Source organism: Mobula birostris, chromosome 18 (genome assembly GCF_030028105.1).
Source record: "Mobula birostris isolate sMobBir1 chromosome 18, sMobBir1.hap1, whole genome shotgun sequence".
Taxonomy (NCBI): Eukaryota; Metazoa; Chordata; class Chondrichthyes; order Myliobatiformes; family Myliobatidae; genus Mobula; species Mobula birostris.
This window is the reverse complement of record NC_092387.1, coordinates 3,826,708-3,854,614: the sequence shown is the minus strand read 5'-3', so window position 1 is coordinate 3,854,614 and position 27,907 is coordinate 3,826,708. Positions and strand designations below refer to the sequence as shown.

Sequence of the window (27,907 nt, the reverse complement as noted above, 5' to 3'; positions counted from 1 at the left end):
GGGTTGTGACGGGGTCCTGAATTACCCCTATGAACGGGAGGAGAAGATGGCGGCACGATGCAGCTCACAGCGGCTACTCCGGTGGTGATGTCTGTTATTTGTCAAGTAGGGTGCCGTGCACAATCCTGATTTGATGGAGATGGACGTGAGAGCACAGAGGAACATCTGGTGAAACTTCTGAAATGCCTGCTTCGCTGCTGCTGCTACTGTGTGGTCCAGAATCTCCGGAGGAGAAGGCCCCGAGTCCTGAGCTTTGCTTGTTACTCGGCGGCCAGGGCGGGGTTGAAGCGCTCGGCAGAGGATGGTGCTCGGAGAGGCTGTGTCGGAGGGGCTGGTCGGAGGCTTGAAGTTTTCAGACGGATTCAGAGCCTGCTGCGGTCGGGTGCTTCCAAAGGTGCTGCATCGGCAAGTTGGCGGTGCTTGGAGGTTCATGGCAGGGAGAGTTCCTCCCTTCTGCTGCCTGCGTGAGATGATGAGTCTATTGGGACTTTGAGACTTTTTTTTTTACAGTGCCCATGGTCTGCTCTTTATCAAATTATGGTATTGCTTTGCACTGTTGTAACTATATGTTATAATTATGTGGTTTTGTCAGTTTTAGTCTTGGTTTGTCCTGTGTTTTCTTGTGATATCATTCTGGAGGAACGTTGTATCATTTTTTAATGCATGCCTTTCTAAATGACAATAAACGAGGACTGAGTGTCCTCATAATCTAAAAAAAAACCTGTGCTTTTGAAAAGAGAGAGAGAGGTGCCCAACACAAACACCTTGTTAAGAAGAGAGAGAAAGAAAGAAAGAAAGAGAGAGACGAAGACAGCTTTGGATGGTGTTATGAGTTTTCTGCAGCATGTTTACATTTTTACAAGGACACTGGTTTCAGCTTCTGTATTCTTACAGAGAGAGAGGGAGGAGCTGTTTTGATGGACAGCTAGTATTCAGCACGGTGAGATAAATAGAAGGTCAGATGATAAATGGAGACACATGGTTTTGGACACTGAATGAGCTTTGTTGTGCCCACAGAAAGGGTGGGTTTTGGAGGATCGATCAGGCGGATTGATCAGTGGCTCTCGCAGTGTGAAAAGGGCGTGACCGGTGGGGAGTTATCTGTGTGCCCAACCCTCGGCTGGGTTGATAGTTCCACCACAGAAGAACAGTCCCCTTTGTTGTGGTCACAGTCGGTGACTTCTAAAGGATTTCGGAGGATAACAGGAAGATCGACGGCGTCAGCTCACTTGAAGATTCAAATCTCTCCCTCTCTCTCTCTCCATCACTACTCAACTCAATACCATGAACTGAACTGAACCTTACTCATCATCGTAAGACTATCTATTTACCCCTAGACTTGAAGAAGCTTGGTTTTCATATATTTCCACACTTACTTATATGTAATTATTGCTAACCTGTTTGATTTATCTGCATTTATATTACTGTATTGCGTAGTTACTAATAAATGCCATTAGTTAATGGCAATACTGGACTCCAAGGTGTTTTCCATCTCTGCTGGTTCTTTAACCCATCACGGGGTATGTGACAAAATTGGAGCCTGCGTCCGGAATATGAACAAATTAGTTGGGGGGCCTGTTTGATTTGATTGGGGAAAATCCCTTTTGGTTTGGGTGTGTGGAAAAACAGCAGAAATGGATGTTAGGGAATTTCTGAAATCGCCAGACCCGGTGACTTTGAAGAAAGCTAAAAAGGATGATGTGAGGGATGTTGCTAAAGATTTGAGAATTGAGGTAAAGAAGGGTATGACGAAGGTAGAAATTCAAAGGAAAATAGCTGAATATTATGTCTCTATACAGGAATTTGATGGGGGGAAGTTAAAGAGGTTTCCTATAGGGAAAGAGGAGGTCCAGGTACAACTGGAACAAATGAAGTTAGAAGGATTTAAATTAGAGATTGAGGAAGCAAAGAAACAGAGAGAAGAGGCAGACAAACAGAGAGCGTTCGAGAGGGAGAAATGGCAATGTGACGATCGAGTGGTAAACCGCGGTGAGGAGTCTAGTGTCAGTCGAGAAATTAAGTTAGTCCCTCCATTTGATGAAGCAGAAACTGACAGGTATTTCCAACATTTCGAGAAAGTGGCCCGTAATCGGAATTGGCCGAGTGATCAGTGGGCGGTGCTACTACAGAGTGTGATCAAGGGGAAGGCTCAGCAAGCATATGCGGCCCTGTCTCTTGAAGACGCAAATGATTATGATGCAGTGAAAGATACTGTGCTTAAGGTTTATGAGCTAGTTCCGGAGGCATTGAGACAAAAGTTTCGAGGTTTGAGGAAGCCTTGGAACCAAACGTAGTTTGCCCATGAGGAAGGAGTGTACTTTGATCAGTGGTGTGCTTCAAAAGAGGCGGATGAGGATTTTGACAACTTGAAAGAGTTGATGTTGATTGAAGACTTTAAAAACTGCGTCTCGGCTGAAATAAGGATGCACTTAGATGTAAAAGTGGCAGCGACACTGTCAGAGTCTGCTAGGTTAGCAGATGACTGTGCCTTAACTCATAAGGTTAGGTTTTTTCCGGATAGGAATTACCAAAAGGGTAATAGAGATAACCCACCAGCTAAACCAGAAAGTAAGCCGGGGACTAGTGACAAAAGTAAGGAGGATGGAAAGCAGTCGGGGGGAAAATTTCCCAGTTTCAAGTGTATTTTTGTGGGAAGCCTGGTCATGTGGCATCCAATTGTTTTGCTATGAAAAGGGAAAAAGGAAAAGAGAAAGAGAAAACCCCAAATGCCTGCGTTCAGATGGTTAAAACACTGCTAAAGAAGGAGGGGTCTGACCAAGTTCAAGAGGAACTCAAGATTTATTTCAGGTGGGTTTGTGTCTGTGAAGGAGGGGTCAACCCCAGTTCCAGTGAGAATCTAGAGAGATACTGAAGCTTTTCAGTCACTGATATTACTTTACTTTATTGTCGCCAAACAATTAAGACTAGAACATACAATCATCATAGCAATATTTGATTCTGCGCATACCGCTCGCTGGATTACAAATCAATAGTAAATATTAAAAATTTAAATTATAAATCATAAATAAAAAATAGAAAAATGGAAAGTAAGGTAGTGCAAAAAAACCGAGATGCAGGTCCAGATATTTGGAGGATACGGCCCAGATCTGGGTCAGGATTCATTCAGCAGCCTTATTACAGTTGGAAAGAAGCTGTTCCCAAATCTGGCCGTATGAATCTTCAAGCCCCTGAGCCTTCTCCCGGAGGGAAGAGGGACGAAAAGTGTGTTGGCTAGGTGGGTCGTGTCCTTGATTATCCTGGCAGCACTGCTCCGACAGGTAGCAGTGTAAAGTGAGTCCAAGGACAGAAGACTGGTTTGTGTGATGTGCTGCGCCGTGTTCACAATCTTCTGCAGCTTCTTTCGGTCTTGGACAGGACAACTTCCATACCAGGTTGTGATGCACCCTAGATGAATGCTTTCTACGGTGCATCTGTAAAAATTAGTGAGGGTTTTAGGGGACAAGCCAAATGTCTTTAGTTTGCTCAGGAAGTAAAGGTGCTGGTGGGCCTTCTTGGCAGTGAACTCTGTTTGGTTGGACCAAGTCAGGTCATTTGTGATATTGACCCCGAGGAACTTAAAGCTTTTGCCCTGTTCCACTTGCGCACCACCGATGTAAATTGGGTTGTGCGGTCCACTACTCCTTCTGAAGTCAACAACCAATTCCTTCGTCTTGCTGACGTTGAGGGATAGGTTATTGTCTTTGCACCATGCCACCAGGTTCTTAATTTCCTCTCTGTACTCAAACTCATAATTACCCGAGATACGGCCTACAATTGTTGTGTCATCAGCAAACTTAAATATATTGAATTTGATGGAAACTTGGCTACACAATCATAGGTGTACAGTGAGTACAGCAGGGGGCTGCCTTGTGGGGCACCGGTGCTCAGAGTGATTGTAGAGGAGAGCTTGTCCCCTATTTTTATAGCCTGGGTCCTGTCTGTGAGGAAGTTTGAAGATCCAGCTGCAGATCTGAGTGCTAAGGCCCAAATTCCGGAGCTTAGGAATCAGTTTATTTGGAATGATGGTATTAAAGGCAGAGCTGTAGTCAATGAAAAGGAGCCTTACATATGCGTCTTTATTCTCCAGGTGTTCTAAGGAGGAATGTCGGGCCAGAGAGATGGCATCTGCCGTTGACCTTTTGCTCCGGTAGGTGAATTGCAAAGTGTCGAGGTTGACCGGTAGGCTGTGGTTGATGTGTGCCATAACCAATCTCTCGAAGCACTTCATAGCAATTGATGTCAGAGCCACAGGTCAATAGTCATTCAGGCATGCCACCTTGCTCTTCTTCGGCACTGGGATTACTGTTGCCTTCTTAAAACATGAGGGGATCTTGGACTGAAGCAAGGAGCAGTTGAAGATGTCAGCAAACACTCCAGCTAGCTGGCTTGCACAGGAACGGAGAACCCGTTCCGAGGTGCCATCTGGGCCAGTTACCTTCCTTGGATTTATCTTCAGGAAGGCCCTTCTAACGTCCTCCTCGGTGACGATGAATCTCGATGCCACAAGGTCTGGTTCATCCGGAGGGAGTGGGACGCTCCTCTTCTGTTCGAATCTTGTGTAGAATACGTTAAGTTCGTCAGGAAGAGAAGCACCACAGTTATTGATATTCCCAGCCTTTTCTTTGCGCCCAGTGATCTCATTTAGACCCTGCCACAGTCTACTGGCATCCCTCTGGTTAGCCTGGGCTTCCAACTTGGCTCGATATTGCCTCTTGATGCCCTTAATGGCTTTCCGGAGTTCACACCTGGATTCCATGTAGCGACTGGTATCCCCGGACCTAAAAGCCACAGCTCTAGCCTTTAAAAGGGACTTGACCTCATAATTCATCCAAGGTTTCCGGTTAGGGAATACCCGGATCGTCTTGTGAGACACACAGTCCTCTGTGCATTTCCAAATAAAGTCCGTGACAGCTGAGGCATACTCATCGAGGTTAGCTGCCAGGTCCTTGAATACTAACCAGTCCACCGATTCAAAGCAGTCATGGAGGACCTCATCCGTTTCCTCTGTCCAACGTGGCACTACTTTTGACGCCGTGACCTCCCGCCTCAGTTTCTGTTTGGCCTGATGGTCCGACTTTCCGAAATGAGGTCATGGGATGGAACGACAGGCATCCTTGACTGCTGTTTAGCAGTGGTCAAGTATATTTGGGCCTCTAGTGGGCAGGAGACATGTTGGTATTACTTTGGCAGCGCCTTTCTGAGGTTGGCCTGATTGAAGTCCCCAGCTGTAATGAGCGAAGCCTCCGGATACCTGGTCTCAAGTTCACTGATGTTGGCATACAGTATGTTCAAAGCACACTCCACGTCCACCTAGGGGGAATGTAGACCGCGGTCAGTATGACCGAGGTGAATTCCCGTGGCAGATAGTAGGGACGACACTTCACCGACAAGTGTTCCAGGTCCAGGCTGCAGGAGCTTGTCAGTGCCACTGTGTCCAAGCACCACGCAGTGTTGATCAGTAGGCAGACACCACCTCCCCTCGTCTTGCCTGAAGACGCCGTGCGGTCCATCCGATGGATCGAAAATACCTCCGGTCGGATGGCACAGTCGGGGGTGGCAGGGGAGAGCCAGGTCTCGGTGAAACAGAATACACAGCAGTTCTGCATCTCCCTGCAGTAGGTTAGTCTCCCTTTAAGATCATCCACCTTGTTCTCTATGGCTTGCACATTAGCTAGTAGGATGGTGGGCATCGGGACCCTGAAGCCCCTCAGCTTCAATCTGACCAGCAGCCCAGCTCTTTTCCCACGCTTCCTCGATAAATAGTGCATCCTTCCAGGTTTTCATCGATGCAGTGTGTTGTCAGCTCTTTGAGGTTGGTGGACATGTCTCGCTGGGATCGATCGGCGGGTCGCGTCGTCGGGTGCTCCGGGTGAGGCCGAGTGACAGGGGAAGCTCCGCTGCCACTTCCAGCTGCCGGGGGCCCGGGCTGTCGATTGGGTCGGGCCCCAAAGCCGACACTTAATCCCGGAGGGCTGGGCTCCTGGCTGAAACAAGTCCGCAAACTGAGTCATGGTTGTGGAGGCCTCCGCTCCAGCCGAGCCTCGGGCTCGATTTCTGAGGTCGGCAGCGGAGGCCTCACTTCTGGCAGCTGTGGATGTCCACCAACAGGGCTTTACGGTGGTCGCTCCGGGGAAGCGTCTGGGGCACCTTAAGGTCTCCGACGTCACTTCTGTGTGGTCGTCTGCTCCGGAGATGCTCTTGGAATGGGCCATGTCTCTAAGCAGACCGCGAGTCTCCGGGAACGTGGTGGGCCTCAGACCAGGCCTTGCTGGTGGGGTCCAGGTGTCGTCCGGAGTTTAAGAAGCAGTTCTGGCGCGGTGATCTCCAGCTGGGTCAGTAGCTTCGCCACGGTGTTGTTGATCTTGCTAAATGTAGCAGATTGAAGGTTTAGAAGGGTTTCTCGGGTATAGGATAGTGTGGAGGGCAGCTTGCTCGGGAGAGCACACGCAGAGTCGCCAGTTACCGGCGGCATCTTATTTATTAAAGAGTGTTTTGGAATTTGGTGCTGAGATGGAGATTGGTGAAGTAAATATCATCAAAGGCATTGGAAAGGGAGCTGAGGCCGTGCCTTTGCATAGGATAATTTTGGAATGCGACTTGGTATCCAGACCAGTCACAATAGGGGTACGATCTGAACTACCGATAGATAATGTTGATGTCTTACTTGGTAATGACCTTACAGGTGGAGATGTGTACCCAGCAGTTCAGCTCACAAGTAAGCCTGCTGCTGATGAGGACCTGCCCATAGATGCTGATGTGTATCCAGTATGCGCAGTGACCTGAAGCATGTCGAGAAAGTCTGCTGAGGCTCATGTTGATTTATCCGAGACTTTCCTACCGTCCCTATACCAATAGGACTTAGAGGGTGGTAAGGCTGAGGAGAGCAAGGAGGAAGGGAAAGACTTGTCCTTATCGAGGAAGGAATTTGTGGAGGAACAGAATACAGGGCTGACATTTTAAACCTGGTCCACAAGATGCTTAGAGGGACATTTTGGAGTAAAGAAGATAGTGCACAGGATTATGAGGGACGTGAGGTAAGATATTGTCAGTTACTGCAGAGGGTGTCATATGTGCCAGGTGGTGGGAAAACCTAAGCAGGCCATCCCAAAGGCACCACTTCAGCCAATACCTGCTTTTGGTGAACCTTTTTCTAGGGTCATAGTGGAATATGTAGGCCTGTTGCCAAAGACTGCAGCTGGTCATCAGTACTTGTTAACAATTATGTGTGCTGCACCTAGGTTCCCTGAAGCCGTGCCTCTCAGAAACATCCAGGCCAAGACTGTGGTAAAGGCACTCAGCAGGTTTTTCACACTGGTAGGTTTACCTAAAGAAAATCAATCTGACCAGGGTAGTAACTTTACTTCAAGAATACTCCAACAAATGTTTCTGAGCTGGGGGCTAAACAAATTGTGTCATCTGCCTACCACCCGGAGTATCAAGGGGCCTTGGAGCGGTTTCATTCCACTTTAAAAGACCATGATTAAAACCTACTGATATGAGAATGACAGGGACTGGGATGAAGGGATACACTTATTACTTTTTGCCGTGAGAGACACCATTCAAGAGTCCCAGGGGTTCAGCCCATTTGAGCTCATTTTCGGCCATAGGCCCAAAGGACCTCTGACCTTGCTCAGGGAGCAATGGTCTAACCCAAAAGTGTGTGTCAGTGTGTTAGATTATGTTTTAAAATTTCACGAAAGACCTTTGACCTTGCCAAGAAGAATCTCCAAAACTCCCGCGTTAAAATGAAACATTGGTTTGATAAGAGAGTGAGGGGGCAGGTGTTTGAGGTTGGAAATAAAGTGCTGGTGCTGTTCCCTCTTGTGACCAACCCCCTCCAAGCACAATTCCATGGACCATACCACATAATTAAGAAAATTGATTCTTTGAATTACGTTATCGAAACTCCCAACAGAAGGAAGGCGACCCAACTGGTACACGTAAATATGCTGAAGCCCTATTATGATCCTGAGACAGTATCAATAAGTACTGTTATGAAAACAAATGGGGTTGAGGAATTTGATAATGAGGGGCAAAATGATTTTACCAAACTGAATATTGTATCAACAAGACTTGAGAATTCCACTATTTTGAAAGACCTTACTGATAAAGTCTGTCATCTAGAGCCTGCACAGAGAGAGCAATTGCAAGAACTAATTAGCAAGCATAAAGATTTATTTCCTGACATTCCAAGATGGTGTACCAGTGCAGTGCATAATGTCATTATAAATTCAGCCCAGCCCATTAAACAGCATCCTTACAGAATGAACTTGGAGAAAAGCAAAATGGTTAAAAAAGAAATTGGCTACATGCTGACAGCCAGTATCATTAGGCCCTCTACTTCAGACAGGGTGTCGCCCTGTGTCCTTGTCCCTAAGCCGGACGGTAGCATGAGATTCTGTACTAACTACAGGAAAATCAATGCAATAACCAAGACAGATCCTTATCCTATCCCGAGAGTGGATGACTGTATTGATAGAGTGCGAAAGGCTAAATACCTTACGAAGATTGACTTGTTAAAAGGATATTGGTGTGTTCCTTTGACAGAGAGGGCGAAAGAGATATCAGCATTTGTGACACCATCTGGACCGTATGAGTACAATGTTTTACCCTTCGGGATGAAAAATGCTCCAGGGACATTTCAAAGAATGATCAACTCTGTGATTAGAGGTTTAGAAAACACGGGCATATATTGATGATTTAGTGGTCTGGAACGACACGTGGGAAGAGCATATCGCAGCAGTAGAAAAACGGTTTGACAGACTTTCCAAGGCCAATCTTACTGTGCATCTCGCTAAAAGTGAGTTTGGCCATGCCACAGTTAGATATGTGGGCTATGTAATAGGCCAGGGCCAACTGGCTCCTGTACAGGCCAAGGTTCAAGCTACTGCTGAGGTTCCCGTTCCAACCAGCAAGAAAGCTTTGGGAAGGTTTTAAGTTTTGTAAGAACTTTGCTGACATTGCCCTCCCCCTAGCAAAACTTCTAGGGAAGAGTGAAAGATTTATATGGAGTGATTTTTGCCAGGAGGAGGCATTTGAACGCCTGAAAACCATCCTGTGTTATCATCCTGTGCTCAAGGCACCTGATTTTTCCAAGCCATTTTCTATAGCAACAGATGCTAGTGACGAAGCTGCTGGGGCAGTACCATTACAGAAGGGAGTGGATGACATTGAACACCCAGTAGCCTATTTCTCAAAGAAATTTAATGTGCACCAGAAAAATTATTCCACTGTTGAAAAGGAATTGCTAGCACTTATTCTGGCTTTACAACATTTTGAAGTCTATGTTTGTCCTGCCCAGAGACCACTTGTGGTTTACACGGATCACAATCCGTTGGTGTTTCTAACTAAGATGAAGGATAAGAATAGACGGTTATTAAATTGGTGTCTGATATTGCAAGAATATGACTTAAAAATCAAAGATGTGAAAGGTACTGACAATATTATAGCTGATTGCTTATCCAGGTGTTAAGTTAGAAATTGTACACGTTTTTGCTCTGTCATCTCATGATTATACATGTATTGTTTCAAACTCTGAAATTTCCAGTTAAACAAAAATTTTGCCTTGTCAAAATTTTTTTTTGAAGGAAGGGGGTGTGGCGGGGTCCTGAATTACCCCTGTGAACTGTGCTTTTGAAAAGAGAGAGAGAGAGAGAGAGAGGTGCCCAACACAAACACCTTGCTAAAAAGTGAGAGAAAGAAAGAAAGAGATGAAGACAGCTTTGGATGGTGTTATGGGTTTTCTGCAGCATGTTTACATTTTTACAAGGACACTGGTTTCAGCTTCTGTATTCTTACAGAGAGAGAGAGAGGAGCTGTTTTGATGGACAGCTAGTATTCAGCACGGTGAGATAAATAGAAGGTCAGATGATAAACGGAGACACATGGTTTTGGACACTGAATGAGCTTTGTTGTGCCCACAGAAAAGGTGGGTTTTGGAGGATCAATCAGGCGGATTGATCAGTGGCTCTCGCAGTGTGAAAAGGGCGTGACCGGTGGGGAGTTATTTGTGTGCCCAACCCTCGGCTGGGTTGATAGTTCCACCACAGAAGAACAGTCCCCTTTGTTGTGGTCACAGTCGGTGACTTCTAAAGGATTTCGGAGGATAACGGGAAGATCGACGGCGTCAGCTCACTCGAAGACTCAAATCTCTCCCTCTCTCTCTCTCTCCATCACTACTCAATTCAATACCACGAACTGAACTGAACCTTACTCATCATCGTAAGACTATTTACCCCTAGACTTGAAGAAGCTTGGTTTTCATATATTTCCATACTTAATTTTATATAATCATTGCTAACCTGTTTGATTTATCTGCATTTATATTACTGTATTGCATAGTTACTAACAAATACCATTAGTTAATAGCAATACTGGACTCCAAGGTGTTTTCCATTTCTGCTGGTTCTTAAACCCGTCATGGGGTACGTGACAAGGGTAAACAGCTTTAAGTTCCTCGGCATCTACATCACCGAGGACCTCATATGGTCTGTACACACCAGCTGTGTGGTGAAAAAGGTACAGTGATGCCTCTTTCACCTCAGACGGTTGAGGAAATTTGGTATGGGCCCCAAATCAGAAGAACTTGCTACAGGAGCACAATTGAGAGCACTCTGACTGGCTGCATCACTGTCTGTGTATTTTTTAGCATGTCGCACCAGACAGTCAGCCATTCTTGTCTGGCACGTGGTGTCAGAATTGGTCTCCTTTCGGATTAACTGGGTCACGATATGAATGTTCCTGATTCGACCCTTTTTTTTTTATGAGGCTGGGTGGCTAGCTCAATGTTCAACCCGGCACGGATGGAAAGCTTGCTCGGGGGGTAGCCCGACTTGGATTTGAACTCGGGAGCCTTCGCTTCGGAGTCTGGTGCTGATGCCATTGCGCCACAAGCCAGCCACTGCCTGGTATGGGAACTGTACCTCCCTTGATCGCAGAACTCTGCAGAGAGTGGTGTGGACAGCCCAACACATCTGTAGTTGTGAACTTCCCATGATTCAGGACATTTACAAGGACAGGTGTGTAAAGAGGGCCTGTAGGTTCATTGGGGACTTGAGTCAGCCCAACCACAATCTGTTCCAGCTGCTACCATCCGGGAAGCGGTACCATAAGCATAATAGCCAGGACCAACAGGCTCCGGGACAGCTTCTTCCACCAGGCCATCCGACTGATGAACTCACACTGATTTGAGTGTTCTCTATATTACATTGACTGTTCTATTTATTATAAATTACTATGATTGCACATTGCGCATTTAGACGGAGACGTAACAAAGATTTTTACTCCTCATGTGACGGATGTAAGAAATAAAGTTAATTCAATTCAGTTTCTGAGGATGCTGAAGAGAGGTTGGCTATGCGCATCTTACTCACGTCATTCTGCAGATGTTCAGTATAGAGAGCATCCTAACATGCTGTATTACTGTATGATATGGAAACTGTACTGCGGAGGACGGGAAGCCTCTACAACGGGTAATCAAAACTGCCCAATATATCACTGGCACCAGCCTACCCACAATCAAAGACATATATACAGAAAGGTGCCGGAAAAGAGCCAGTGACATTGTGAACCCACCCTACTCACGGACTGCCTGTCCCACTCCCATCAAGGAGGAGTCTATATAACATCCACAGTCTCAAAAACAGTTAGTATCCCATTCGTTAAGGCTGATCAACATTTCCACTCGCTTATCCACCCCTCCACACCCCAACCACCACTACTTTTCCATTTCCTGTCAGAGTCACCTTGTGTATTGACACTCCTGTGCCTAGCGTTACTTTATAGACATACAATCAATCTAGGTATATAAGCTAGTTTATGTATTTATTTTTATTGTTTTATTATTGTGTTCTTTATCTTATTGTGTTTTTTGTGCTGCATCAGATCTAGGGTAACAGTAATTTTGTTCTCCTCTACACTTGTGTACTGGAAATGACATTAAACAATCTTGAATATATTGTTATATATATACCCTAGCATCCAGTTTTGTTTGCTGGTGTTAGAAACGTAGAAAACCTACAGCACAATACAGGCCCTTCAGCCCACGAAGCTGTGCCGAACATGTCCTTACCTTAGAAATTACCTAGGGTTACCCATAGTCCTCTATTTTTCTGAGCTCCATGTACCCATCCAGGAGTCTCTTAAAATACCCTATCGTATCCACCTCCACCACCATTGCCAGCAGCCCATTCCATGCACTCACCACTCGCTGCGTAAAAAAACTTACCACTGACATCTCCTCTGTACCTACTTCCAAGCGCCTTAAAACTGTGCCCTCTCATGCTAGCCATTTCAGCCCTGGGAAAAAGCCTCTGACTATCCACACGGTCGATGCCTCTCATCATCTTATACATCTCTATCAGGTCACCTCTCATCCTCCGTCGCTCCAAGGAGAAAAGGCCGAGTTCACTTAACCTCCCCAATAAGCTCCCCAATCCAGGCAACATCCTTGTAATTCTCCTCTGCACCCTTTCTATGGTTTCCACATCCTTCCTGTAGTGAGGTGACTAGAGCTGAGCACAGTACTCCAAGTGGGGTCTGACCAGGGTCCTATATAGCTGTAACATCACCTCTCGTCTTCGAAACTCAATCCCACGGTTGATGAAGGCCAATGTACCGTATGCCTTCTTAACCACAGAGTGTTCTTGGAAATACACTTGGAAGACACTGTGTAAAAGTATTTGATTTTTGAAAACACTAAAATATTTTGGTTAATTTTAAAAAATTAATTGAGGGGGAATGAGCACAGACTGCTAAGCCACCTGTAGCAAGAAGAAGCACCTGGGCAGTGCTTGCATCAAGACCAATGTGTCCAGCCGTAGAGCTGCTGCGTTTACATTGCTGAAGCCTCAGCTACTGGATTATGGCCAAGTCAGTGGTGTGAATAGTACAGCTAGCCTTTCTGTTCCAATATGGAGTGCCCCATAGCTCCTAGTTTAGTACTAGATGGAAAAATGATTAACAATAATTACACTCACTGGATGCTGCCTGGATTACAGGGCATGTGGAATAACAAGAGGTTGGGTAAAGTTGGGTGGTTTTCTCTGGAGCAGCGAAGATTGAGGGGAATCACAAACAGATGCTGGAAATACAAGCAACACACACAAAGTGCTGAAGGAACTCAGCAGGTCAGGCAGCCTCTATAGAAAATAGTAAACAGTCAATATCTTGGGCTGAAACCCTTCATCAGGACTGGAGAGAGATGAGAAGTCAGACTAAGAAGGTGGGGGTGGGAGGGGAGGAAAAGGTACAAGGTAGTAAGTGATAGGTGAAACTGGGAGGGGAAGAGGCATAGTAAAGAGCTGGGAAGTCAATAGGTGTAAGAGAGAAAGGGCTGGAGAAGGAGGAATCTGATAGGAGAGGACAGAAGGCCACGGAAGAAAGGGAGGGGTGGTGGATCACCAGAGGAAGGTGATGGGCAGGTAAGGAGATAAGGTGAGAGAGGAAAATGGAAATGGGGAATGGTGAAGTGAGGAGGAGCAAGTACCTGAAGTTCAAGAAATCGATGTTCATGTCATCGATTTAAGAAATAAGATGTTGCTCTTCCAACCTGAGTGCAGCCTTATTGTAATAGTAGAGGAGGCCATGGACTGACATGTCAGAATGGGAATGGAAAGTGGAATTGAAATGGGTTGCTACCCAGGAGATCTCGCTTTCTCTGTCGGATGGAGCGTAGGTGCTTGGTGAAGCGGTCTCCCAATTTACATGGGGTCTCATCGATATACAGGAGGCCATACCTGGAGCACCGGATACGTATATGACCCCAACAGACTCACAGGTGAAGTGTTGCCTCACCTGGAAGGACTGTTTGGGGCCCTGAATGGTAATGAGGGAGGAAGTTTAGGGACAGGTATAGCACTTGTTCCGCTTGCAAGGGTAAGTGTCAGGAAGGAGATCAGCGGGAAGGGACAAATGGACAAGGGAGTTGTGTGGGGAGTGATCCCTGTGGAAAGTGGGGTTGAGGAAAAAATGTGCTTGGTGGTGGGATCGCCTTGGAGATGGTGGAAGTTATGGAGAATTATATGCTGGACACAGAGGCTGGTAGGGTGGTAGGTGAGGACAAGAGGAACCCTAACCCTGATGGACTGAGGGCAGGCATGCGCAAATGGGAAGAGTTGCAGGTGAGGGCTGCATTGATGATGGAGGAAGGAAAGCCCCTTTCTTTGAAGTAGGAAGACGTCTCATTAGTTCTGAATGAAAAGCCTCATCCTGAGAGCAGATGCTGCAGAGACAGAGGAACTGAGAGAAGGGGTGGTATTTTTACAAATGACAGGGTGGGAAGAGGTATAGTCCAGATATCTGTGAGAATCAGTGAGAGTATGTTTTACCTTTGGGGGTATCTAGAATTAAGGGGTCATTATTTCAGATGGAGATGAGGGGTTTCTTCTTTCAGAGAATATAAGCTCCTTAACAGGAACTGTACTGCAGGGCAATCTATAAATTGAGACATTGAAAGACACTGGAACTATGGAAGGTTCGAGAGGTGTGGATACAGCAGGAAAGTGGTGCTGAGTTCAAGGTTGGATTAGCTATGATCTTGTTGAAGGCAGAGCAGTCTGTCAGGGCTAATCATTTTACTTCTGCCATTCCTTATCTCATGTTTCTTACTTTCACAGGCTCAATTTTATTTGAACTGTGCTCTGCAAAGCAGCAAGCATGATCTGACCTTCGTGGTGCTCGGGAAACTTTGCCTACTGGAGGGAAATACTGAAGGCGCTGTGGAAATTTATAAGAAAGCTGTAGAGTAAGTTTAGAACTAGAGAGAGTTATAATTATTTTCAGAACTGTCATTAATTGTCACCAAGCAACACACACAAACTCAGCAGGCCAGGCAGCATCTATAGAAAAAAAGTATAGTCCTGCCAAAGGGTTTTGGCCTGAAACGTCGATTGTACTTTTTTCTATGGATGCTGCCTGACTTGCTGAGTTCTCCTAGCATTTTGTGTGTGTTGCTCGGATTTCCAGCATCTGCAGATTTTCTCTTGTTTGTGATTAATTGTCATCAACTTAATATGTTCTAAGATAGTTCTTGCAGGAAGGTATCAAGTACAATTGTGCTACCATACCCTGCTTCCAGTGGACAGAGACGTTACATGAAGCGATAAGAAGGGAGTAGGGATTGCAGTGTTTGTGAATGAGAGGTGGTGTAATCCTGGACATGTTACTGTGGACATTGAGCTCTTAGCCATTGGGATACGATTAGGTACATGCCTCTTGTCCGGCGGCAGCCTGTGTCAATAAGGATTGTAAAGAGGTGGGCTCAGGATGTTAATGAGACACTACATGAATGCTTTGAGAGGACAGACTGGGATGTGTTATGTGAGCCACACAGGGAGGACATTAACAAAATGACATTGTAACACACTATATCAGATTCTGTGAGAACACCATCTTGCTAGCCAGGACTGTATGCTGCTTCCCCAATAAGCCCTGGTTCACAGTGACCTGAAAGAACTTTTGAATATGAGGAAGAAACCCTTCAGGTCTGGAGATAGACAAGTACTGAGGCGAGAACAGAGTGAGCTGAGGGAGTGCAAAGAATCTGACAAGAGGAAGCTGGAGTACAAGCTCCAGCAGAAGAGCATAAGGGACATGTGGTCAGGCATGAAGCAGGTCACTGGTTTTAAAGTTAAGGAAAGGAAGATTGAGGGCTGACTGGATAGGGCCAATGAATTGAACTTGTTTTTCAACAGGTTCAGCATGAGATCTCCTGCTGTCCCCTCCCCTATTTGCCCAAACCACACACCCTCCCTGCCTCTGAAGCTTTCTCCCTCCCCTCTGATGAGTGCTTGTGTTCTAAGCCCCCAAACTTTGGAGTCTCCTGCCTCCGAGGGTGACCACCCTCCCCTGCCTGACTGACTGCAGGTCAGGTTAAGAGACAGCTGGAGAGACTACATCAAGGCAAGTCTGCTGGACTGGACAGATTCATTGTACTGAAGGCCTGTGCGAGTCAGCTGTCTGGTATTTTGTAGCACCTTTACAATCTTGGTCTGAGTCAGGAAAAGATACCGGTGCCATTGAAGACTTCCTGCTTGGTTCCTGCAACTTCATCTGAACATAATGACTACAGACCAATTGCCCTTACATCTCATGTGATGGAGGTGCTGGAGAGGCTGGTTCTTACCTGATGGACTGCAGGTGAGATCTTCATTGGACCCTCTACAGTTTGCCTACCAGCCTCATGTGGGAGTGGATGATGCCATCATCTACCTTTTGCAGAGAGCTCACTCCCACCTGGATGACGATGGTGGCATTGTGAGAATCACATTTTTTGATTTCTCTGGTGCCTTCAGTACAATCCAGCCACTTCTTCTGAGTAAGAAGTTGCAAAGGATGGGTGTAGATAAATCCACTATCTCCTGGATTACTGACTACCTGACAGACGGACCCCAGTTTGTATGGGTGGGTAGTTCTCAGTCTGAGATGGTGCTGAGTGGCACTTTAGCCCCACAAGGGACTGTCCTGTCTCCGTTTCTGTTCACACTGTACACCTCAGACTCTCAGTACAAATCTGAGTCTTGTCACTTGCAGAAGTTCTCTGATGACACTGCAGTGGTTGGGTGTAAGTAGGTGTTGGAGTACAGAAAACTGGTGGACAAGTTTGTGGAGTAGTGCTCCTGAATGTGCCCAAAATCAGGGAGATGGTGATAGATTTCAGGAGGAAGAGAACTGTGACGAGTCATGTATACATTCTGGGAGAAGTAGTTGCAATGGTGGAGGAGTACAAATACTTGGATGTTCACCTCGACAACAGACGACTGGAAAACCAACACCAGGGCTGTTTACACAAAGGAGATGAGCAGAATCTATTTTCTAAGGAAGCTGAGATGTTGGAGATCTTTTACCAGACTGTTGTAGCGAGTGCGGTCTTCTTTGCAGCTTTATGTAGGGGAAGCAGCATCGGAGTTGGTGATGCAAAAAGACAAAATAAACTCATCAGAAAGGCTGGATCCGTCCTTGGCTATAGCCTGGACTCTTTTGAGTTAGTGATGGAGAGGAGGTCACTAAACAAACTGTTATCCATTATGGACAATCTGGCACATCCTCTCCATGACCTACTGAATAAGCAGTGGAGCACCTTTTCAAAGAGACTCATTCAGCTCCGCTGTCTTAAGGATTGTTAATCTTTCCTAACAAATGCAATAAGTATACACAACAGTTCATCTCTGTGCAACAGGAGAACACACATCATAGTACACTAGTCTCTGCTGGGGAAGAGTGAGGTGTTGCACTTTGGGAGGTTAAATGAAAGGAGCAAGTATACAACTTTGGTTGTTCACCCGAGAGGAGCAGAGGCTGAAGGGAGACCTAATAGTGATTTTAAACTTACGAGACACATAGATAGGGCTGACAGACAGAATCAATTCCCCAAGGTAGAAATGTCAAACACCAGAGGAAGGAAAATTTAGATATGATGTGAGGGGCAAGCTTTTACGTGATTGTTGCTTGGAATGAGTTACCAGGGGTAGTGGTGGAAGCAGACAGTTTGGTGAAGTTAGAGAGATTTTAGATGGACACGTGACTATGAAGGGAATGGAGGAATATGGATGATACACAGGAGGAGGACATTTAGTATAAATTGGTGTCAAGATCAGCACAACATTATTTGGCCAAATGCTGTGTCCAGTGTTGTACTGTTCTATGTGCATTGTACAATGACTTACGTTTATTTTGACATCTTAAGGAAACAATGTTGAGCAGAGTGCAGTAAGAGCAATGGGTGCAGCAGAAAGTGACAGAGAGAAAAGTGAGGCACCTCTTGGCGCACTGAGTGAAGTGAGGAGAGTTTGGAGGGAGATCAGAGAAGTTGGGATATAGTGGGTGGTGTCCAAAGGCTGCTAACCAGAGAGACTGGTGGTGGGCAAGAACAGCCGGGGTGCAATCAGGAATCTTTACTAAAGCCAGAAAGATTTACCATTTCAGATTAGTAACCCTCCTTCACGCCCTAATGATTAATTCTGTTTCTCCTTCCACATATGCCGTCACATCTGCTGAATTTCATCACAACTTTTTTTTATTCTAGCATCTGTAGTCACTCGTTTTTTAAAAATTTCTTTTAACCTTGCCATTCCTTCCAATAGGTTTTCTCCTGAAAATGCTGATCTTCTGACAACTCTGGGGTTACTGTACCTGCAGGTAATGTTACAGTGGAAACACTTTGTGGACACATGGCTTTAAACATTTTCTCAAAGGCCTTGTGCTTGCATGAGAATATTTATGTGAAATTTCTAAATAAAATTCAGAACTATGGGGAAGATTGAGTCATTTTTTCAAGCACCTCAGCTCCATCCATCAAAAGCTGAACTTTCCAGTGGCCAACCATTTCAATTCCTATTCCTATCCCCATTCCCATTCCAACATGTTGGTCAAGGCCTCCTCTTCTGCTATGACAAGGCCACTCTAAGGCTGGAGATGTAACACCTCATATTCTGTCTAGGTATCCTCTAAACTGATCATATGAACATCGATTTCTCCAACTTCCAGTCATTTTCCCCTCTCCTTCCCTCTTCTTCATTTTCCCACTCTGGTATCTAACCTTTTCTCCTCACCTGCCTATTACCTCCACTGAGTGCATCTCCTTCTCTTTCCCTCCTATGTGGTCCATTTTCCTCTCTTGTCAGATTCCTTCTCCAGTTCTTTGCCTTTTCCACTATCACTTACCCAGTTTTCTTACTTCATCCCCTCTCCCCCATCCACCTGGCTTCACCTAACACCTTCTAGCTTGTTCTCCTTCCCCTATCCCTATCTTCCCCCTCCCTTTCCTGTCCTGATGAAGGGTCTTGGTCCAAAATGTTGACTGTTTATTCATTGCAATAGATGCTGCCTGACCTACTGAGTTCCTCCAGCATTTGTGTGTGTTGTACTGGAAGATTCTGTTAATTAAGATGTAATTTTCTTCATCATCTGACAATCTGGAGAATATATCTACACATGCCCAACACTGAATTTTTTACAGGTGTAGCTTGCAGTTTATTAGATCTTGTCAACTATAGTCGATTTGCACGTGCATTTTCCAGTGTGTTTACATGTGTGAGTCTTCAGATTTAAAGATGTGCTTAGCCCCTAGCACATTTACCTGTGTGGCCTTTATTCAGTCAGTTTGAGAAGGTTGATTTAACTGCTTTTGCTCAATTTCTGTCTGAAATTATGCTGGCTTTGTTCTGAAGAAGAGCAGGATTGAATGAAATTTTGTAGACTTAATACAAGATAGGTTCTGGGAACAATGCCACATTGTCTGTTTATGTACAATGTTATGATTAAGTTTCAAGGTAACAACCAACAATCATGTATGTTCTTGGTTTTCAGCTTGGCGTGTACCAGAAAGCTTTTGAGCATCTAGGAAATGCTCTCACCTACAACCCCAACAATTATAAGGTACAGATTAATTTATTTGGATAGAAACTTCATAAGATTCACTATGCATTGGCATAGTGTTCCATATGGCATTGGACAAACCACACCAAGAAACATAGAAAACATACAGCACAATACAGGACCTTCGGCCCACAAAGCTGTGCTGAACATGTCCCTACCTTCGAACTACCTAGGCTTTACCCATAGCCCTCTATTTTTCTAAACTCCATTTAGCCATCCAGGAGTCTCTTAAAAGACCCTATCGTTTCCGCCTCCACCACCGCCGCCACCACCAGCAGCCCATTCCATGCACTCACCACTTTGCATAAAAAACTTACCCGGACAACTCCTCTGTACCTACTTCCAGGCACCTTAAAACTGTGCCCTCTTGTGCTAGCCGTTTGAGCCCTGGGAAAAAGCCTCTGACTATCCACATGATCAATGCCTCTCATCATCTTGTACAACTCTATCAGGTCACCTCTCATCCTCCATCACTCCAAGAAGAAAAGGCCAAGTTCACTCAACCTGTTTTCATAAGGCATGCTCCCCAATCCAGGCAACATCCTTGTAAATCTCCTCCGCACCCTTTCTATGGTTTCCACATCCTTCCTGTAGTGAGGCGACCAGATTTGAGCACAGTACTCCAAGTGGGGTCTGACCGGGGTCCTATATAGCTGCAACATTACCTAAACTCAATCCCATGATTGAGGAAGGCCAATAAGCCGTATGCCTTCTCAAACACAGAGTCAACCTGTGTAGCAGCTTTGAGTGTCCGATGGACTCGGACCCCAAGATCCCTCTGCTAAGAGTCTGACCATTAATGTTATATTCTGCCATCATATTTGACCTACCAAAATGAACCACCTCACACTTATCTGGGTTGAACTCCATCTGCCACTTCTCAGCCCAGTTTTGTATCCTATCAATGTCCTGTTGTAACCTCTAACAGCCCTCCACACTATCCACAACACCCCCAACCTTTGTGTCATCAGCAAACTTACTAACCAATGGTAACAGGGATATCAAGGAGCAGATAGGGAAACAGATCCTGGAAAGGTGTAATAATAAGAGTTGTCGTGATGGGAGATTTTAACTTCCCAAATATCGATTGGCATCTCCTGAGAGCAAGGGGTTTAAATGGGGTGGAGTTTGTTAGGTGTGTTCAGGAAGGTTTTTTGACACAATATGTACAAACCCCATTTCCAAAAAGTTGGGATATTTTCCAAAATGCAATAAAAACAAAAATCTGTGATATGTTAATTCACGTGAACCTTTATTTAACTGACAAAAGTACAAAGAAAAGATTTTCAATAGTTTTACTGACCAACTTAATTGTATTTTGTAAACATACACAAATTTAGAATTTGATGGCTGCAACACACTCAACAAAAGTTGGGACAGAGGCATTTTTACCATTGTGTTACATCACCTTTCTTTTTAATAACACTTTTTACTCGTTTTGGAACTGAGGATACTAATTGTAGTAGATTTGCAATTGGAAATTTTGTCCATTCTTGCTTGATATAAGACTTCAGCTGCTCAACAGTCCATGGTCTCCATTGTCTGATTCTCCTCTTCATGATGCACCATACATTTTCAATAGGAGATAGATCTGGACTGGCAGCAGGCCAGTCAAGCACACGCACTCTGTGTCTACAAAGCCACGCTGTTGTAGCCCGTGCAGAATGTGGTCTGGCATTGTCCTGCTGAAATAAGTATGGACGTCCTGGGAAGAGACGTCGCCTTGATGGCAACATATGTCTCTCTAAAATCCTAATATACGCCTCAAAGTCAATGGTACCTTCACATACATGCAACTCACCCATGCCGTGGGCACTGATGCACCCCCATATCATCACAGGTGCTGGCTTTTGCACCTTTCACTGATAACAATCTGGATGGTCGTTTTCATCTTTGGCACGGAGAACTCGACGCCCGTTTTTTCTGAAAACTAGCTGAAATGTGGACTCATCTGACCACAGCACAGGGTTCCACAGTCTTTCGGTCCATCTGAGATGAGCTCGGGCCCAGAAAACTCGCCGGCGTTTCTGCATAGAGTTGATGTATGGCTTCCTCCTTGCGTAATACAGTTTCAAGTTGCATTTCTGGATGCAGTGACGGACTGTGTTGAGTGACAATGGTTTTCTGAAGTACTCCCGAGCCCAGGTGGCTATAATTGTCACAGTAGCATGATGGTTTCTTAGGCAGTGCCACCTGAGGGCTGGAAGATCACGCGCATTCAACAGCGGTTTCCAACCTTGCCCTTTACGCACTGAGATGTCTCTGAATTCTCTGAATCTTTTCACAATATTATGTACAGTAGATGTTGAAAGACCTAAATTCTCTGCAATCTTGCATTGAGAAATGTTCCTTTTGAACTGATACTTGAATATTCTGTGCACTTTTCAATCTTATTTTAACTCTGTCCCAACTTTTGTTGAGTGTGTTGCAGCCATCAAATTCTAAATTTGTGTATATTTACAAAATACAATTAAGTTGGTCAGTAAAACTATTGAAAATGTTTTCTTTGTACTTTTGTCAGTTAAATAAAGGTTCACGTGAATTAACATATCACAGATTTTTGTTTTTATTGCATTTTGGAAAATATCCCAACTTTTCTGGAAATGGGGTTTGTAGATAAGCCTACAAGAGGAAAGACTACTTGGTTTGGTATTGGGAAATGAACCTGGTCAGGTGTCAGATCTCACAGTAGGAGAGCATTTTGGAGATAGTGATCATAATTCTATCTCCTTTACAATAGCATTGGAGAGAGATAGGAACAGACAAGTTAGAAAAGCGTTTAATTGGAGTAAGGGGAATTATGAGGCTATCAGGCAGGAAATTAGAAGCTTAAATTGGGAACAGATGTTCTCAGGGAAAAGTACGGAAGAAATGTGGCAAATGTTCAAGGGATATTTGTGTGGAGTTCTGCATAGGTACGTTCCAATGAGACAGGGAAGTTATGGAAGGGTACAGGAACCGTGGTGTACAAAGGCTGTAATAAATCTAGTCAAGAAGAAAAGAAAAGCTTACAAAAGGTTCAGAGAGTTAGGCAATGTTAGGGACCTAGAAGATTATAAGGCTAACAGGAAGGAGCTTAAGAAGGAAATTAGGAGAGCCAGAAGGGGCCATAAGAAGGCCTTGGTGGGCAGGATTAAGGAAAACCCCAAGGCATTCTACAAGTATGTGAAGAGCAAGAGGATAAGACGTGAAAGAATAGGACCAATCAAGTGTGACAGTGGGAAAGTGTGTATGGAACTGGAGGAAATAACAGGGGTACTTAATGAATAGTTTACTTCAGTATTCACTATGGAAAAGGATCTTGGTGACTTGGTGTAGTGCTGACTTGCAGCAAACTGAAAAGCTTGAGCATATAGATATTAAGAAAGAGGATGTGTTGGAGGTTTTGGAAAGCATCAATTTGGATAACTCACCGGGACCGGATGAGATGTACCCCAGGCTACTGTGGGAGGCGAGGGAGGAGATTGCTGAGCCTCTGGTGATGATCTTTGAATCATCAATAGGGACAGGAGAGGATCCGGAGGATTGGAGGGTTGCGGATGTTGTTCCTTTATTCAAGAAAGGGAGTAGAAATAGCCCAGGAAATTATAGACCAGTGAGTCTTACTTCAGTGGTTGGTAAGTTGATGGAGAAGATCCTGAGAGGCAGGATTTATGAACATTTGGAGAGGTATAATATGATTAGGAATAGTCAGCATGGCTTTGTCAAGGGCAGGTTGTACCTTACGAGCCTGATTGAATTTTTTGAGGATGTGACTAAATGCATTGATAAAGGAAGAGCAGTAGATGTAGTGTATATGGATTTCAGCAAGGCTTTTGATAAGGCACCCCATGCAAGGCTTATTGAGAAAGTAAGGAGGCATGGGATGCAAGGGGACATTGCTTTGTGGATCCAGAACTGGCTCGCCCACAGGAGGCAAAGATTGGTTGTAGACGAGTCATATTCTGCATAGAGGTCAGTCACCAGTGGAGTGCCCCAGGGATCCGTCCTGGGACCCTTACTCTTCGTGATTTTTATAAATGACCTGGATGAGGAAGTGGAGGGATGGGTTAGTAAGTTTGCTGATGACACAAAGGTTGGAGGTGTTGTGGATAGTGTGGAGGGCTGTCAGAGGTTACAATGGGACATTGGTAGGACGCAAAACTGGGCTGAGAAGTGGCAAATGGAGTTCAATCCAGATAAGTATGAGGTGGTTCATTTTGGAAGGTCAAATATGATGGCAGACTATAGTATTAATGGTAAGACTCTTGGCAGTGTGGAGTATCAGAGGTATCTTGGGGTCCGAGTCCATAGGATGCTCAAAGCAGCTGCGCAGGTTGACACTGTGGTTAAGAAGGTATACAGTGTATTGGCCTTCATTAATCATGGAATTGAATTTAGGAGCCGAGAGGTAATGTTGCATCTATATAGAACCCTGGTCAGACCCCACTTGGAGTACTGTGCTCAGTTCTGGTTGCCTCACTACAGGAAGGATGTGGAAGCCATAGAAAGGGTGCAGAGGAGATTTACAAGAATGTTGTCTGGATTGGGGAGCATGCCTTATGAAAACAGGTTGAGCAAACTCAGCCTTTTCTCCTTGGAGCGACGGATGATGAGAGGTGACCTGATCGAGGTATATAAGATGATGAGAGGCATTGATCATGTGGATAGTCAGAGGCTTTTTCCCAGAGCTGAAATGGTTGCCACAAGAGGACACAGGTTTAAGGTACAGAGGAGACGTCAGGGGTAAGTTTTTTTACCCAGAGAGTGGTGAGTGTGTGGAATGGGCTGTTGGCAACGGTGGTGGAGGTGGATATGATAGGGTCTTTTAAAAGACTTTTAGATAGGTACATGGAGCTTAGAAAAATAGAGGGCTATGGGGAAGTCTAGTAATTTCTAAGGTAGAGACACGTTCGGCACAACTTTGTGGGCCGAAGGGCCTGTATCATTCTGTAGGTTTCTATGTTTCTATAACCCATCCCTCCACTGCCTCATCCAGGTCAATTATAAATATCACAAAGAGTAGGGTTCCCAGAACAGATCCGAGGCACACCACTGGTCACTGGCCTCCATGCAGAATATGACCCATCTACAACCACTCTTTGCTTTCTGTAGGCAAGCCAGTTCTGGATCCACAAAGCAATGTCCCCTTGCATCCCATGCCTCCTTACTTTCTCAGTAAGCCTTGTATGGGGTACCTTATCAAATGCCTTGCTAAAATCCATATACACTACATCTATGGCTCTTCCTTCATCAATGTGATTAGTCACATCCTCAAAAAATTCAATCAGGCTTGTAAGGCACGATGAAGCTATGCTGACTATTCCTAATCATATTATGCCTCTCCAAATGTTCATAAATCCTGCCTCTCAGGATCTTCTCCATCAACTTACCAACCACTGAAGTAAGACACACTGGCCTATAATTTCCTGGGCTATCCCTACTCCCTTTCTTGAATAAAGGAACAACATCCGCAACCCTCCAGTCCTCCGGAACCTCTCCCGTCGTCATTGATGATGCAAAGGTCATTGCCAGAGGCTTAGCAATCTCCTCCCTCACTTCCTACAGCAGCCTGGAGTACATCCTATCTGGTCCTAGTGACTTATCCAACTTGATGCCTTCCAAAAGCTCCTGCACATCCTTTTCCTTAATATCTACATTCTCAAGCTTTTCAGTCCACTGCAAGTCATCCCTACAATCGCCAAGATCCTTTTCCGTAGTGAATACTGAAGCAAAGTATTCATTAAGTACCTCCACCATTTTGTCAGGTTCCATACACACTTTTCCACTGTCACACTTGATTGGTCCTCTTCTCTCATGTCTTATCCTCTTGCTCTTCACATTGTAGAATGCCTTGGGAGTTTTCCTTAATCCTGTCTGCCAAGGCCTTCTCATGGCCCCTTCTGGCTCTCCTAATTTCATTCTTAAGCTCCTTCCTGCTAGCCTTATAATCTTCTAGATTCCTATCATTACCTTGTTTTTTTGAAGTAATGAGAGAAGTTTTGGGCCCTTTATCAATGAAGAGATGTTCTATTATTGGAAAGAGTCCAGAGGAGGGTCATGAGAATGATTCCAGGAATGAAAGAGTTAACACATGGTAACTGTTAGGGTGTCACTATCAGAACTCAGGGCTTGAGGGGCTATATGGCCTAATTCTATTCTTATGTATTATGATCATATGGTTACAATAAATGCTTAGTGCTGAATAGTCTGTAAGAAAAAACTTTATGCCTGCGATGTCTTGTTGGAGTTTCATTGAGAAATCCATCAAAAGGCTGATCATGAACACATACAGAGAAACTCCCTGCTAGCTGTGAGAGCTCAGGATCGGAATTTCACACTGGGAATGTCCAACTGAAATGTTCAGCTGAAGGTACACTTAGAGATTCTTTGGATTCATTCATTGGGAGTTCCACTCTGGGAGTGTCCAATTTAAATGTTCAGGTGAAGGCATACTTAGTCTTTGAATTCATTCCGTCTTTTGTTACAAAGTTCAAGTACATTTTAAAGGTGTTGGGAAGAGTTTACAAATTCCTCGTAAACAAGTGGGCTGGAGAGTGACAGGTGCAAGCAGCGAATGTTACCCAGGTTTTCTATGTTTTGGATATGGACTTGGATTATAGGCTTATTTTCAGTCTTATTCTTTTATATTCTCTTTTTTTGCCTGATCTTTCTCATTCTGTGTATTTGGGGGTTAATCTGCCTGTTCCATTTTAGTTCTTCTTGTTTGTTTTCAGTGTTGATAATAAATGAACTTTTCAACCTTTGAAACCTGGGCTTTAGAGTTAGTTAGGAGTTTTTGCATTTGGAGAGAGTTTGTGACTAGCTGGGTGGCACTGTGCTCAGTCTGGACTCGTTGGTCTAAAGACCCTGTATCCAGTGCAGTCTTGCTCTGCTGGAACTACACCTTTTTGCACTTTTGGCCTTTGTACAAAGTGCATTTTCCTTGGATGGATGAATGCTGCCTCGCTAGGCTGATCACTGAATCATAAGTTCACATTGCTGGAGGAGATGAATTAATCTGGTTGTCAAATGCTATTTATTGAACCCCTCTGCAACAGGAAGTAGCTCAGTACTATTGTAAGTACACACAATGGACACTTCATTAGGTACCACTGAGTGTATGTTCATGGCCTTCTGCTGCTATAGCCCATCCACTTCAATGTTGGACGTGTGTGTTCAGAGATGTTCTTCTGCACACTGCTGTTGTAACGGGTGGTTATTTGAGTTACTGTCACCTTCTTGTCAGCTTGAACCAGTTTGGCCATTCTCCTCTGACCTCTCTTGTTAACAAGATGTTTTCACCCACAGAACTACTGCTCACTTTTGTTTTCACAAAATTCTCTGCAAACACAAAGTTCAAAATACATTTATTATCGAAGTATGTACTGTATACCATATAGAGCCAGCTGAACAATCCTGAAGAAAACTTACGGCCAGAAACGTTGGCTGTACTCTTTTCCATTGATGCTGCCTGGCATGCTGAGTTCCTCCAACATTTTGCGTGTGTTGCTTTAAATATTCAGCATCTGCAGACTTTCTTGTGTTTGTGACGCCATATAGACCCTTAAGTTGCATCTTTTTGTAGGCAGCCGCAAAACAAAGAAATACAATAGCATCCACGATAAAACCCCACATCACAAAGACTATCAAACAGCCATTGTGCAGAAAAAAAGAACTAATCGTGCAAATGATAAAAAAGGTAAACAAATAACACACAGAACGTGACCTGCAAAAAGTGAGTCCATAGACACAGAGCTCATTGAGCACTGAGGCAAATAAAACCTCACGGCATAGTGAGCTGAACACAGGCTCATCCTTTGTCCTCAGCCACGATGCCTTGATCTTTTTAATTTGGCTTGGTGCTTAAATTAGCTAAACTATTGGGCCCTGGCCCCACCACTTCAACGCGGCCCCAATTCTGCTCTAGCAATGGCTGATGTGGCTGTACCTGCATTCCCCAGAGACCAGTTCACCAAATCCTTCAGTATACTGCAAAAATGCCAGATTGTTCCGCCAGTTTAAAAGTACAACTCCCAAAGAGAAATGTACTTTTAAACTGGCTGAACAATCACTGTAAACTCCCAAAAGGGAAATTACAGTCTGAAATTGTAGTGACCATAGTCCAGAAAAAGTACCTTTCATAGAATAGTTAGTGGTTTTGTTTGATGCCCACAAATTGTTGCTGCATCTCACCAGTGGCATTTTGGACAAATCTGTTATGTGTGAAAATACCAGGAGATCAGCAATTTTCTGAGATACTCAAACCACCCCATCTACCACCAACGATTATTCCATGGATCATGTTTCTTCCGCTTTCTGATGTGTGGTCTGAACAACTGAACCATTTGACCATACCTGCATGCTTTTATGAATTGAGTTGCTGCCACATGATTGACTGATTAAATATTTGCATTAATAAGCAGATGTACAGGCATAACTCATAAAATGGCTAGTGAGTGTATATGAAAATAGGAGACATTCCAGGTCAATTTTCTGTGATGCCTCTCTTGTGAAATCACTTCCTCCCTGTGCTGTGGTGGTTGAATAACTG

General features: G+C 44.7%; 1 protein-coding gene across 4 annotated transcripts in view; it reads left to right on the top strand.

Moving 5' to 3' along the window:
* The window catches only part of bbs4 (Bardet-Biedl syndrome 4), a 112,531-nt gene that overhangs the window by 46,040 nt on the left and 38,584 nt on the right, over positions 1 to 27,907 (top strand). For all 4 annotated transcript variants that reach the window (XM_072282106.1, XM_072282107.1, XM_072282110.1 and 1 more), the window contains 3 exons: positions 14,616 to 14,743; positions 18,081 to 18,135; positions 19,306 to 19,374. In XM_072282106.1, coding sequence (XP_072138207.1) covers positions 14,616 to 14,743; positions 18,081 to 18,135; positions 19,306 to 19,374 — 252 coding nt within the window. The remainder of the gene's footprint in view (positions 1 to 14,615; positions 14,744 to 18,080; positions 18,136 to 19,305; positions 19,375 to 27,907) is intronic.